Consider the following 14864-nt stretch of genomic DNA (forward strand, 5'->3'; position numbering starts at 1 on the left):
TTGAAACTTGGGGATTCTTTGTTATTAATTCTGACCTTGCAGCTTCTGTTGTTGAGGAAGGAGTCAAACCATCTGAGGGCAAGTCCAGATAATCCGATGTCTGAAAGGCGGTTTAGAAGGATGGCATGATTCACGGTATCGAAAGCCACTGAAATATCTAGGAGGACAAGTAAGTAAGAAAGCCCTTTGTCTAGGCCCATAAGGAGGTGGTCTGATAGGGAGATGAGAAGGGTTTCTGTATTGGACGATTTACGGAAGCCATACTGGGAAGGGTATAGTATTTTATGTTCCTCCAGACAGTCTGAGAGTTGTGTGTTCAATACTTTCTCTGTGAGCTTCACTAGAAAAGGGAGGTTGGATATAGGTCTGAAGTTGACGAGTTCTTTTGTGTCGAGGTTGAAGATGAAATTTGTGTCGAGGTTGAAGATGAAATTTGTACAATGTTCTCTCAACCTAGCTTGATGTTACCCAGGTTGAGACTCTAGCCCTTAGCCTGTTTTAGTTGAAAATCGGCTAGGTTAGCTGGTTAACTTTGTCACACCCTGAAATGCCCCCTTTTTATCCTGACAAATTATTGCCAGAGAATAATGTATCTGGCTATAACTTAGCCGGATAACTGTCTGAAGAAACCAAAACCTGCCATTTAAACAGATAACTTTAAGTTAAACAACTAAATGGCTTTTGAATATTGACCTCAATACCTCTTGATCTTAGTTTCAGCATGCATCATTCCTTGATCATACTTCAAGTGGTTCCCACCCTGTTCAAGATGTTACTGGCCTCAGCAGAATAACTACATATATCTGAAAAGGTAAAATGTGATTAATACATACTGTACTGAAGATGTTAACGTATTATCCACTTAAGAATGGGGAGTAGCCTAAAAGCTTATGAAATAGATATTATTCAGCATCTCCAATACACCCAGAGGCTCTGTGCTCTCATTTTCAGAAATAGGTTACACATATTTTCATTCACTTGACCCAGCAAATAATTTTTTACAAGATTTTTTTTCAAAGTCTTGACTGGTCAAATAAGCCTTTAGAGATTGTTTAAACTAGCAGAGGATCTTTTTCTAGAAAACACCTGCTGTTGGAAATTTATTAGCACAGTTGACACATGCTGCCACCAGGTCTTACTCTCAAAAAATAAGTGTCTTAATAAGAGATCTGTAATTTCCAAGCATGAAAAAAACCTTACACTAAATTCAGACAAAATAGATCACAGAAAATGTGCAAAGCATCATCAGGACAACACAGATTATTATTATATATAATTATGTTGTGAAATGTACATATGAACTGCAGAGGCTCTGAGGTAGATGCCATAAATGGTTAGCTTCTGTTACATTATTTATAAAGTAGGTACTTTTTGTTATTTTCTTGTGGTTTCCAATATATGCCAAAAAAAACTTTATTGGAATAATACGAGCAATAAACCTTATTAAAGAGACTGAAGATGCTAACATCGAGGGCAATTTTTCAAAGCAATTTAATTGCATTATAACAAATGAATATACCTACATTTTCTGGTTTCCTTAAGTATTTGCACTATTTTACCTTGCTTGGTTCCCATCATTTGTTAGTTGTACAAATTAGTGACATTAGTGTATTCAGCGCTGCACTAGTTATTGCACATGGTTAAAATGAACTTGCCCAATAAAAGATTGAATGAAAGGATGTTAAGTGACCTGCTCAAAGTCACACAATGAAAGCATTGGTACAAAAGGATTTGCAGCCTTTTGTACCAATGCTTAAGAAAAAATATACAGTAATAAACTGCAACTATGTTGCATTTAAAGTTATATCTTCCCACTGTTTCTACATACACATTACTATGTTTATTCTCATGCCATAGTTTCATTGTGTATCTTCTAATTATATACTCCCAAGGTAGTAAACTAGGATATCACAACAACAACAGGGTACAGGACTTTGCACGAGTCAGATTTACACTAAAATGTGTCTGATCACTCTATATGATGAGCCAGTGAAAGAAAGGAATAAAGTTTGCAGCTGTAACCCTGGCCTTAGAGTTCTAGTTCTGTCTTACCCTCCATGCTCTGATTTTGCCTGCTTTTAGAAAAGAAAATACTAATCCACAATCTGGAAAATGATTAATTCCAAAAAAAGTTACAAGGTACAATTTATATATTTAATATGATACCTTGTCATTTTAAATCATCAGAACAAGAAATTCCACTGGGTGATAACCTCCTTACCTTCGGGACAGAAAATTATTAGAGAATGACCTCTAATTATATGGGTGATGCTAAATTCCTATGTCTTTGTCAAGAGCTCCACCGAGGCACACGTGATGCCCATTTGACACAGGGAGGAACAATTCTTGAATATATAAATGACATCTTCATGCAGCAAGACTAAAGCCTCACAGAATCACCCTTCTTATTCTGTACTGCTCAACACAAACAGAAACAATCATGTCTGCCAAAGGTGGAGGAAACTGGAATCAGAAGAAAAAAAGCCAACAGGACCAAGGCAATGACCCACAGCAAGTGAAAGTCTTTGATCGTAAGTTCTATTTCATTATAATGCAAGAAATGTTGATGCCAGTTTTGATGCTGTGATTTTAATTATTTTTCCTTATAATAAGGAGATTGTGTTTTATATCTAAGGATATCCTTTCTGTCCTGGGGTTGGCCCAATTACCCAGTAGTAGGCTGGGAGACTCTGATTCAGTTTGCAAATCCATCTTCAGCTCCTTGGGCATTCTGAATAGGGAATACTGCAGAGGAAGAATTTACTGTCCCTGGAAGGGAGTCCCAACCATATGGGTTATCGCAAGAGTGGTCAACTCTGGTCCTCAAGAGCCACAAACAGGCCAGGTTTCCAGGATATTCACAATGAATATGCATGTGATAGATTTAAATGCACTGTCTCCACTGTATGTAAATCTATCTTATGCATATGCTTTGTGGATAGCCTAGCCTGTTTGTGGCTGTCAAGGACTAGAGTAGCCACTCCTAGGCTATCAAATCTTCTGAACCACACCAACTACTCAGCTCTACAATCCCTACAACTCCCTCAGAGATCCCTAGTGCTTGTCCCTTGTTATCTTGAATTCACATACAGTTCTTGTCTCCACCAGGTCTACTGGAAGATTGTTCCATGAATCCACCACCCTCTATGCAAAGAAACATTTTCTTAGATTTTTTCCGAGTCCATTTCCTTTCACCCAAATCCCAAAATCCCTCATTACAGAGTTTTCTTTCCATTTAAAGATATCCGCCTCCTGAACATTAAGAGCATAAAATATGCCATGCTGGGTCAGACCAAGAGTCCATCAAGCCCAGTATCCTGTGTCCAACTAAGTCACAAGTACCTGGCAAGTACCCAAACATTAAATGAATAGATTCCAGGCTATTAATCCTTATTGTTATTGATCAATTGCAGTTTATGGACTTCTGCTCTAGGAACTTATCCAAACCTTTTTTAACCCCAGCTATACTAACTGCCATAATCACATCCTCTGTCAATGAATTCCAGAGCTTACTTATGCATTGAGTGAAAAATAATTTTCTCTGATTTGTTTTAAATGAGCTACTTGCTAACTTCATGGACTGCTCCCTAGTCCTTGTATTATCCGAAAGAGTAAATAAACAATTCATATTAACCCATTCAAGTCCATTCATGATTTTGTAGATATCGTGTATGTATTTAAATGCCTTTATCGTATCTCCCCTATCATGCCTTTCCTTTAGGGTATACAGTATATGTTTAGATCTTCGTATGCTTTAGAATGAAGACCATTCACTCTTTTCATAGCCATCCTCTGGACCAACTCCAGCTGGTACTAGAGAATTATAAACAGTATTTGAAAAGAGATTTCATTATGGAATTATTGAGGTGCTCTCCTGTGCACCAAAGCATCTTTAAGCTTTTGCCATTGCCTTATCCACCTATTTGACCACCTTAAGATCATTAGATACAATCACATCCAGATCCTGCTATTTTCATGCTTAGAAGAATTTCACGCCCTAGATTCTTCCATTATCTTGTATCTTTGCAACCCAAATGCACTACTCTTCATAGCATTAAATTGTAGTAGCCATTGTAGACTATTCCTCAAGCTTTGCTAGTTCCCTCCTCATGTTTTACACACATCTGTGTGTAAACAGATTTTTATATATATCGTAAAAAGACAAACCATTCCTGATAGTCCTTTCACAATATTGCTTGTAAAAATGTTTATAAGAATTGATCCAAGCACCGACTCCTGCGGCATACCACTAATGTTTCTCACCTCAGTGTGAATTGCATTTAGTAGTATCCTTTTTCTCCTCCCTTCAATCAGTTTCTAACCCAGTCATTCACTTTAGGACCCATACCAAGGGTGCTCAGTTTCTTTATGAGTCATTTGTGTGGAACTATGTCAAAGGACTTACTGAAATCTAAGAACATTACATAAGAACATAAGAACATAAGAAAATGCCATACTGGGTCAGACCAAGGGTCCATCAAGCCCAGCATCCTGTTTCCAAAAGTGGCCAATCCAGGCCATAAGAACCTGGCAAGTACCCAAAAACTAAGTCTATTCCATTTACCATTGCTAATGGCAGTGGCTATTCTCTAAGTGAACTTAATAGCAGGTAATGGACTTCTCCTCCAAGAACTTATCCAATCCTTTTTTAAACACAGCTATACTAACTGCACTAACCACATCCTCTGGCAACAAATTCCAGAGTTTAATTGTGCGTTGAGTAAAAAAGAACTTTCTCCGATTAGTTTTAAATGTGCCCCATGCTAACTTCATGGAGTGCCCCCTAGTCTTTCTACTATCCGAAAGAGTAAATAACTGACTCACATCTACTCGTTCTAGACCTCTCATGATTTTAAACACCTCTATCATATCCCCCCTCAGTCGTCTCTTCTCCAAGCTGAAAAGTCCTAACCTCTTTAGTCTTTCCTCATAGGGGAGTTGTTCCATTCCCCTTATCATTTTGGTAGCCCTTCTCTGTACCTTCTCCATCGCAATTATATCTTTTTTGAGATGCGGCGACCAGAATTGTATACAGTATTCAAGGTGCGGTCTCACCATGGAGCGATACACAGGCATTATGACATTTTCTGTTTATTCACCATTCCCTTTCTAATAATTCCCAACATTCTGTTTGCTTTTTTGACTGCCGCAGCACACTGAACCAATGATTTCAATGTGTTATCCACTATGACACCTAGATCTCTTTCTTGGGTTGAAGCACCTAATATGGAACCCAACATTGTGTAATTATAGCATGGGTTATTTTTCCCTATATGCATCACCTTGCACTTATCCACATTAAATTTCATCTGCCATTTGGATGCCCAATTTTCCAGTCTCAAAAGGTCTTCCTGCAATTTATCACAATCTGCTTGTGATTTAACTACTCGGAACAATTTTGTGTCATCTGCAAATTTGATTATCTCACTCATCGTATTTCTTTCCAGATCATTTATAAATATATTGAAAAGTAAAGGTCCCAATACAGATCCCTGAGGCACTCCACTGTCCACTCCCTTCCACTGAGAAAATTGTCCATTTAATCCTACTCTCTGTTTCCTGTCTTTTAGCCAGTTTGCAATCCACGAAAGGACATCGCCACCTATCCCATGACTTTTTACTTTTCCTAGAAGCCTCTCATGAGGAACTTTGTCAAACACCTTCTGAAAATCCAAGTATACTAAATCTACCGGTTCACCTTTATCCACATGTTTATTAACTCCTTCAAAAAAGTGAAGCAGATTTGTGAGGCAAGACTTGCCCTGAGTAAAGCCATGCTGACTTCGTTCCATTAAACCATGTCTCTCTATATGTTCTGTGATTTTGATGCTTAGAACACTTTCCACTATTTTTCCTGGCACTGAAGTCAGGCTAACCGATCTGCAGTTTCCCGGATCACCCCTGAAGCCTTTTTAAATATTGGGGTTACATTTGCTATCCTCCAGTCTTCAGGTACAATGGATGATTTTAATGATAAGTTACAAATTTTTACTAATAGGTCTGAAATATCATTTTTTAGTTCCTTCAGAACTCTGGGGTGTATACCATCCGGTCCGGGTGATTTACTACTCTTCAGTTTGTCAATCAGGCCTACCACATCTTCTAGGTTCACCGTGATTTGATTCAGTCCATCTGAATCATTACCCATGAAAACCTTCTCCGGTATGGGTACCTCCCTAACATCCTCTTCAGTAAACACCGAAGCAAAGAAATCATTTAATCTTTCCACGATGGCCTTATCTTCTCTAAGTGCCCCTTTAACCTCTTGATCATCCAATGGTCGAACTGACTCCCTCACAGGCTTTCTGCTTCGGATATATTTTAAAAAGTTTTTACTGTGAGTTTTTGCCTCTACAGCCAACTTCTTTTCAAATTCTCTCTTAGCCTGTCTTATCAATGTCTTACATTTAACTTGCCAATGTTTATGCTTTATCCTATTTTGTTCTGTTGGATCCTTCTTCCAATTTTTGAATGAAGATCTTTTGGCTAAAATAGCTTCTTTCACCTCCCCTTTTAACCATGCCGGTAATCGTTTTGCCTTCTTTCCACCTTTCTTAATGTGTGGAATACATCTGGACTGTGCTTCTAGAATGGTATTTTTTAACAATGACAACGCCTCTTGGACATTTTTTACTTTTGTAGCTGCTCCTTTCAGTTTTTTTTCTAACAATTTTTCTCATTTTATCAAAGTTTCCCTTTTGAAAGTTTAGCACGAGAGCCTTGGATTTGCACACTGTTCCTCTTCCAGTCATTAAATCCAATTTGATCATATTATGATCACTATTGCCAAGCGGCCCCACCACCGTTACCTCTCTCACCAAGTCCTGTGCTCCACTGAGAATTACATCTAAAATTGCTTCCTCTCTTGTCGGTTCCTGAACCAACTGCTCCATAAAGCTATCATTTATTCCATCCAGGAACGTTATCTCTCTAGCGTGACCCGTTGATACATTTACCCAGTCAATATTGGGTTAATTGAAGTCTCCCATTACTACCGCACTACCAATTTGGTTAGCTTCCCTAATTTCTCTTAGCATTTCACTGTCCATCTCACCATCTTGACCAGGTGGACGGTAGTATACCGCTATCACTATAGTTTTCCCCGACACACAAAGGATTTCTACCCATAACGATTCAATTTTGTATTTAGTCTCATGCAGGATGTTTATCCTGTTGGACTCTATGCCATCCCGGACATAAAGTGCCACATTACATCTAGTGCTCTCCTCTGATCCAACCCTCTGGTCACCCAGTCAGAGAAAGACCTATCTGTGGTAAAATCATGCTTTCTTTGATCTTGTAATCCACTGGATTCCAGAAACTTTACTATCCTCTGTTTTAGCTGTGATTTCATTAATTGCCTCACCACAGACTAACCAGACCTTGCTTCCCAGCCTCCTTCTTACGTCCACATTTGTGACGAGAAATCACATCTCCCTGCTTCCAGTCCTCCTGAACTACTCCTGACTCTAAAGAAGCAAGGTAAATGTCAGCCAGCAGACCTCTAGTACTTCTCCAAATTCCCTTAATACTTTTAAATGTATCTTATTTGGTCTCATCATTTTATATACTTTTAATTTAGCTAACTTTTCTCAGTTTTCAGAAAATCATTTGAAGTATACCTTGCTTCCAATTCTATTTGTGTCCATTTTCTGTGGTCCTAGTCCAGACCCTTACTCAGTGAACACCAAACAGAAATATTTGTTAAGGAATTTCACTTTCTCCTTATCAGTCTCTACATCTTTTCTTTATTACAATTTATGAATAGCCTGGTGCACGAGGCTCTAAGTGATTTACAAGCATACATACATAATAAAATCAAAACATACACTAAAACAATTACAAATTCAACATAGCACAAACATTGTAAAAACTCATTATGCAAACCTGTAAAAGTTAAACTGAACTTATGCATCATTGCAGAACATAAAAACATCATCTAAATCAATCATAAGCAAGCCTGAACAGATATATTTTCAGCATTGATTTGAAGGATTTTGGACATAAAGTAAGCCATAACTTAAGGGATAATGAATTCCAGAGTTCAAGTACTGCTACAGAGTATGCCCTTTGCCTTGTTTCAACCAAACATGCCATTTTAAGTGAAGAAACATCTAACAAACCCCTCTCAACTGACTGCAGTGCACAAGTCCACTTACGAATTCACAGCAGAGCAGAAGTCCAAGGAAAAGAATTGAGTTGTAAAAAGTTGAATACCACCATAGCTATTTTATACTGGACTCACGAGTAAATAGATAATCAATGTAGATTATATAATATAGGAGTAATGTATCCATGCATACTTTTTCCAGTATAATCAGGCATGCTGCACAGTTCTGTAGCAGCCAAAGCACTCTTACGGAAGAGGTTGGAAGGCCTAAAAAAACAGTATTGCAGAAGTCCAAGAGAGGAAGAATGAGTGCTTGCATAACTGATCGGAAATATGAGTCTCACAATAACACTTTTACACTTTTTCCTATCACTAACATTTCTAAAAAAAAATGTCTTGTCATTCAATTTGACCGTATTTGCTATTTTTAATTCCCTTTGCATCATTGTTCTCCTAACTACTTTCCTAGCTTCTCTTAGCTTTTCTAGATATAATTGCTTATTTTATTTCTGAGATTTCTTATAGTTTATGTCTACTAATCATTTTAGCCTTAGCTTTCTAGGTACTTTAGAAAACCATAGCATCTCTTATTCCTCTTACAAAAAGGTTAATTGCCCTTACAAGATCTAATTTTAGTTTTTCCTACTGCCCTTCTACTTCCCCTAGATTTTCCCATCCTTGAGGTATCTCCCATTTTAATACAATTTTCATGAAGTCTTAGACCTTCACCTTTGAATGAACCTTCTCCACCTGCATGCTAATAATGAACCACAGCATCCAGTGATTACTTGATCAACGAGATCAGGAACATCAAGTGTTATCTGACTTTTAGAATGCATGTCAAAGCTTTCTTTTTTAAGCAAACTTTTAGGGGGTAATTTTCAAAGGAGTTACGCATGTAAATGTGACATACTATCGTAGCAATTTTCAAAAGCTATTTACTCGAGTAAAGTGCACTTACTTGAGTAAATCCTATGGACAATTCAATGGCATATATTGTAGCAATTTTGAAAAGCCCACTTACTCGAGTAAAGTGTATTTATTCGAGCAAAAACCAGTTTTGCTCGAGTAAATGCTTTTGAAAATCTGGCCCTTAATGTGGATATGTATTTTTTTATTTTAGTTTTTTAGATCAGTTTTCTTATTTTTTTTAAAGTTCATTGTTTTATTAATTGCTGCTTAATATGTTTATTTATTGTTTAAAATGTTTATTTTTTCCTTTTATTTTCCTTTTATGATTTATATGTTATCTGTATTAATTATGTATGTATTTATGTTATCTACCTAGAACTATGGATAGAACAGAATATAAATTATGAAAATCAATAAGTAAAATAAATAGGAACATAAGACTTGTCTTACTGGGTCAGACCAAAAGGTCCATCAAGCCCAGTATCCTGTTTCCAACAGTGAGCAATCCAAATACCTAGTAGGATCCCAGGGAATAGATAGATTCCATGCTACTATTCCAAAGAATAAGCAGTGGGATTTCTGCAACTCTATCTTAATAATGGTTAATGGACTTTTCCTGCAGGATCTGGTCCAAATTCAGATGATCATTCACTATGACCACAAAAACAGTCTTTCCATTCTTAAGCATCAAGTCTAGTATCACTCTCTCCCTTGTGGATACTGTTACCAGTTGATGAAACAGTTTTACATGAAGAGAATCTGGGATCTCCCTGCTTCTAGATGATAACTGAGATAGTCCTATAAACATCTGGCAGATCAAAGTCACCGCTAGCACCTTTCATAGTAATTTTGAGAATACCCGCTATTCAATCTCTATACATTCCTTCTGTGATAAGTCTATAAATCAAATGCCTCAGATGCCATTTATTTATTTTCCGTATTCATTGGGTTCCCGGTTGTGTTGGTCTATAAATCAGACCAGTATCAATAGACGTTCCATTCCTCTCTTTCCAGATTAATCTACAGTGCTTCCTTCTTACCTTATAAGTCCTGCACTTATGTTGCTCTTATATTATTTTTATATATAGTGCCATTTATCATGCCTTTCTTCCTCTGTCCGTTCTGAAAATATGGTATCCTGGTATAACTATATCTCAGTCATGGTTTTCTTTGTATAAAATTTCCATGACAGCTACTACATTCAAGTAGGCCTCTCCTATGGCTGCATTTAAATCTGTGTCTTAATATTCATATATTACCCTTGAGAGAAACATGGGGGTATCCTGTATAGAGTGGCAGATATTAGCATAAGAAGCTTGCTAGGCAGCCTGGATAGGTATTCTCATACTTTTCAACCATAATTGAAAAAGTTTCAATTTTTTTTTTAATGAGCATTAGTGTACATACTTTTCCAGATATTACCCTTTTTAACCCAGTTCTCAAGTGTTCAAAGAACCACTAATCTGGGTACTTGTACTTATTTTATGGCTTTATTCACCCAACCCTGATAATCCTAGTTTAAAACTCCTTAGTAGGTTTCTCAATTTATTCTGGCACTTGCCCTTTGTTAGACTGGTGAACCTATTTTCTGCTCAGAAGTCCTGGAAACATCATCCTATGGCCCAGGAAGGTAACACTCATGTTGAAACAATCTATGCAGTCATTGATTCACCTCAAGAATAGAAACTTCCCTTCCTGTGACTCTATTCTTCACTGGGAGGATACTAGGGTTACCTAATGTCCAGATTCACAGTGTATGTGACCAGATTCCTGAAGGACTTGACATCTGAAGCTTCAAGCAAAGGGTTAAAGCTATAATAGCTGAACAACATGAGATTAAATTCAAATGGAGCAAAAATCTCTCTGTAGGTGTGAACAAAGGTTCTTGGCATATTTCAGTAAATCATAGCAAAGTTACATAGAATCACATTTCCAATTCTGTTCTATTCTATGACATCAGAAACATCCACAAGTGGCAAAGGCACTTGTGGATGTTTCTATTCTATGACATCAGAAACATTCACAAGTGGCAAAGGCACTTCAAATGCTCCAGAATGCAGTAGCGAGGGTCATCACAAACGCCCGGAAATCAGCCCACATCACCCCCATCCCTAAAGACCTCCATTGGCTCCCCATCCCCTCACGTATCCTCTATAAAACACTCTCCATCATTCATAAATCCATCTACTGTCACAACTCCAACTGGCTAGACAATCCCTTCCGCCTCACACGCTCTATCCGACCCACCAGGGCAAACTATAAAGGAACCCTTCAGGTACCCTCTCTTAAAAAGGCACATCTCTCCTCCACAAGGGATTGCGCCATCTCCATTGCGGTCCCATGCGATGGAACTTTCTTCCCACCTTTCTTCGACTTGAGCCCAGTACCACTAAATTAAAAAAGAAATTAAAGACATGGCTCTTTAAACAGGCTTACCCTGACTAGACACTGACCTCCCTTGTGCCTACGCTAATACCCACTTTGACCTGATCCTTGTATATAGGTTTTGCTACTATGCCATGTTACTTGCAGTATATTACCTGTTATTTGCATTAAATTTCTTTTGCTCTGCTTCCAGCTTCTCCTCTGCCTCGTTCGGTCCTTTGCCCTCCCTGTCCCTGTTTTATGTACTTTTCTCAAGTCAGTTCGGATGTAAACCGGTATGATGTTACACACTAATGTCAGTATATAAACGTGTTAAATAAAAATAAAATAAGGCAGTGATTGTGGAGGACAATGGAATCAGAACACAGGGGGCTCACAGGTTGGAGTTGATTCATGCCAACAGAAAGGTCAAAGCTACGGTCATAAGTTTGAATTAATTATGATAATTTTCCCTTAGAAACTTTTTAAAAAGTTATGTGATCACTGGAGATGTTTGCTTTCATAAGCACTAACAATGTATTTATGCAATGATAGCAGGATCTGTTATTGAAAGTGGGATTTTATTAAATTTCATTCAATAAAAAAAATGAAATAATTTATGAACCTGGGTTGGCTCAGCGAGCCAGGGACAGGGTGCCCCATGGCTATGCTGGAGACAGGGGCCCTATGGCCAGTCTCAGCTCCTCAGGACAATTTGAACTAGGAAAGCTCAGAGGCAGCATTTTCAGTACCTGGAAGAAAGGGAATCTCAACCATTACTCAAACGGTAAGAGCTATTGTCCAGATTCACAGTGATTGCATATCAGTTTAGAAAGATAACTATGGTTTATGGCTTCTAGCCAAGGATCTGATAGCTTGGCTACACAGGAACAAGTTAAAGAGAGAGGAAAAATTCCAGGTAGTTTTCAATGAAATTTCAAGGCATGTTTAAGCAAACTTCACAGACTCACACTTCCTATTCTGTTCTTTTCTATAACATTAGAAACATCCACAAGTGGCAAGAGCAGTGGTTGTGGAGGACAATTGAGTCAGAGCACTGGGGGCTCACAAAGTAGTGGAGATTCATACCAACAGAAAGATCAAAGCTATGGCCGTAAGTTTAAATTAATTTCAATAAATTTTCCTTAGAAGTTTTTTAAAAACTGATGTTTGATTTTTTTTCGAGAGGTTACAGACAGAAAAGATGAAAATATTTTAATTAGATGAAAGTTGATTTTGATTTTGTCACTTTGCTTTTATTACATTTTTCCTCAAGCTGTATGATTCTTATTTTATAGTGAAGAAAATCCTTAATTACTCAGAATTGGCCTGATGAAAAGGTTTGGAAGAAAACTCAATCTAAACAATTAACAATTGTTTTCTGTAACACACACACTGTATATGCAGAAATTGATTTAAAAATGGATGCAGAGCAGAGCTAGCATCTTTCCCCTTACAACTCACCATAGAATAATATTCATCTAGGTCTTTGTGGCACCAGACTGAATTTAACAAATACATGGATCCTGATGCCTTCAGGCAATGGAGCTTCCAGGCATAGAGAAGATGTTCTGTTTACTCCCAGCCCAGCACCACCATTCAGCATCAACATTGGAGTTTTGGGTAGCAAGATGGTTATAATTTGGAGGGGTGTTGCTACTCTTTGTTCCCCAAAAGCATCACAATTGCCCACGGCTGGCCTCATGAACCAGTTACACCCAGCTGTGTGGGACACAACTTCAAGTCCCAAACTTAGCTTCAACTCTTCAAAGCAATCAGGGCTGGATTAACATGAAAGCCTCATTTTCAGCAAGGGAGTCTCAGCCACTACTGAAACAGTGACATCTACTGGCCAGATTCAGAGTGAGTGTATACTGGGATATGGAAGGAATCATGCTCTATGTGCTGTGGCCAAAGATGTTTGCTATGATGTCTGTACAACATGGAAACAGGCTAAAATGCAGGGAAAACTCCAGGTAGTTGCAAATGAAAGTCAATGATAAGTTGAAGCAGACAAGACTAAACTATCACAAAATCACTCTTCCTCTTCAGTTTTGCTCTGAATTACAAAAGGCAAACATACCTTCCAAGTGATAGTTTTGAATGACGTTTCATGATATGTTGAAGAAAAGAGTACCAAAGCTTCCCAGACTCGCACTTCCTATTCTGTTCTTTCTATCGTATCAGAAACATCCACAAGTGGCAAAGGCAGTAATTGTGAAGTACATTGGAAACAGAGCACAGGGGGCTCACAATGTGGTGTTGATTCAAACCAACAGAAAGTTCAAAGCTATGGTCATAGGTTTCAATTAATTATGATAATTTTCCTTTAGCAACTTTTTAAAAATGTGTTCTTTGGAGATGTTTGCTTTTATAATCACTGACAATGTTTTTCTGCAATGAAAGTTGGATCTGTTATTGAAAGTGGGTTTTATTAAATTTCATTCAATATGAAAATGAAATACTTTCTGAACCTGGTTTGGTTCAGTGAGCCAGGGACAGGGTGCCACATGGCTACGCTGGAGACCTGAGTCACAAGCCCTATGGCCAGTCTCAGCTCTTCAGGACAGTTTGAAACAGGAAAGCTCAGAGGCAGAAAGGGAATCTCAACCATTACTCAAACAGAAAGAGCTATTGCCAGATTCACAGTGATTGTATATCAGTTTGCAAAGAGAACTGTAGTTTAATGCTTCTAGCCAAGGATCTGATAGCTTGGCTACACAGGAACAAGTTAAAAAGAGAGGAAAAAATATCCAGGTAGTCTTCAATGAAGTTTAAAGGCATGTTCTAGCAAACCTCGCAGACTCACACTTCCTATTCTGTTCTATTCTACAACATCAGAAACATCCACAAGTGGCAAGAGCAGTGGTTGTGGAGGACAATTGAGTCAGAGCACTGGGAGCTCACAAGGTGGTGGTGATTCATACCAACAGAAAGATCAAAGCTATGGCCGTAAGTTTAAATTAATTTCAATACATTTTCTTTAGAAGCTTTTTAAAAACTGATGTTTGATTTTTTTTAGAGGTTACATTCAGAAAAGTTGAAAATAATTTAATTAGATGAAAATTGATTTTGTTTTTGTCACTTTGATTTTATTACATTTTTCCTCAAGCTGTATGATTCTTATTTTATATTGAAGAAAATTCTTAAATACTCAGGATTGGCCTGATGAACCAGTGGCAGTATTTTGCAAAAGGGGATTATAAAGGTTTGGAAGAAAACTCCATCTAAAAAATTAGCAAATGTGTTCTGTAAAACACGCTCTGCATATTCAGAAATTGTCTTCAAAATGGATGCAGAGCAGAACTAGTATCTTACAACTCGCCATAGAATAATATTCTACTTGGTCTTTGCGGCACCAGCCTCAATTTAACAAATACTTGGATCCTGATGCCTTCAGGCAATGGAGCCTCCTGTAACTTTGGGCATAGAGCATATTTTCTGTTTACTCCCTGCCCAGCATTACCATGCAATATCA

At 37.8% G+C, this 14864-nt stretch overlaps 1 protein-coding gene across 31 annotated transcripts in view; it reads left to right on the forward strand.

The window, feature by feature from the left end:
* Positions 1-2388: 2388 nt before the first annotated feature.
* LOC115095534 (loricrin-like) overlaps positions 2389-14864 on the forward strand; it is a 43162-nt gene continuing 30686 nt past the window's right edge. For 29 of the 31 annotated variants that reach the window (XM_029609385.1, XM_029609398.1, XM_029609397.1 and 26 more), the window contains exons 1-3: positions 2389-2531; positions 12390-12500; positions 14228-14338. In XM_029609385.1, the coding sequence (XP_029465245.1) occupies positions 2441-2531; positions 12390-12500; positions 14228-14338 (313 nt within the window). In that variant the 5' untranslated portion in view covers positions 2389-2440. The remainder of the gene's footprint in view (positions 2532-12389; positions 12501-14227; positions 14339-14864) is intronic. The other 2 variants (XM_029609390.1, XM_029609403.1) reach the window with 1 other exon arrangement.

Source organism: Rhinatrema bivittatum, chromosome 7 (assembly GCF_901001135.1).
Source record: "Rhinatrema bivittatum chromosome 7, aRhiBiv1.1, whole genome shotgun sequence".
Taxonomy (NCBI): Eukaryota; Metazoa; Chordata; class Amphibia; order Gymnophiona; family Rhinatrematidae; genus Rhinatrema; species Rhinatrema bivittatum.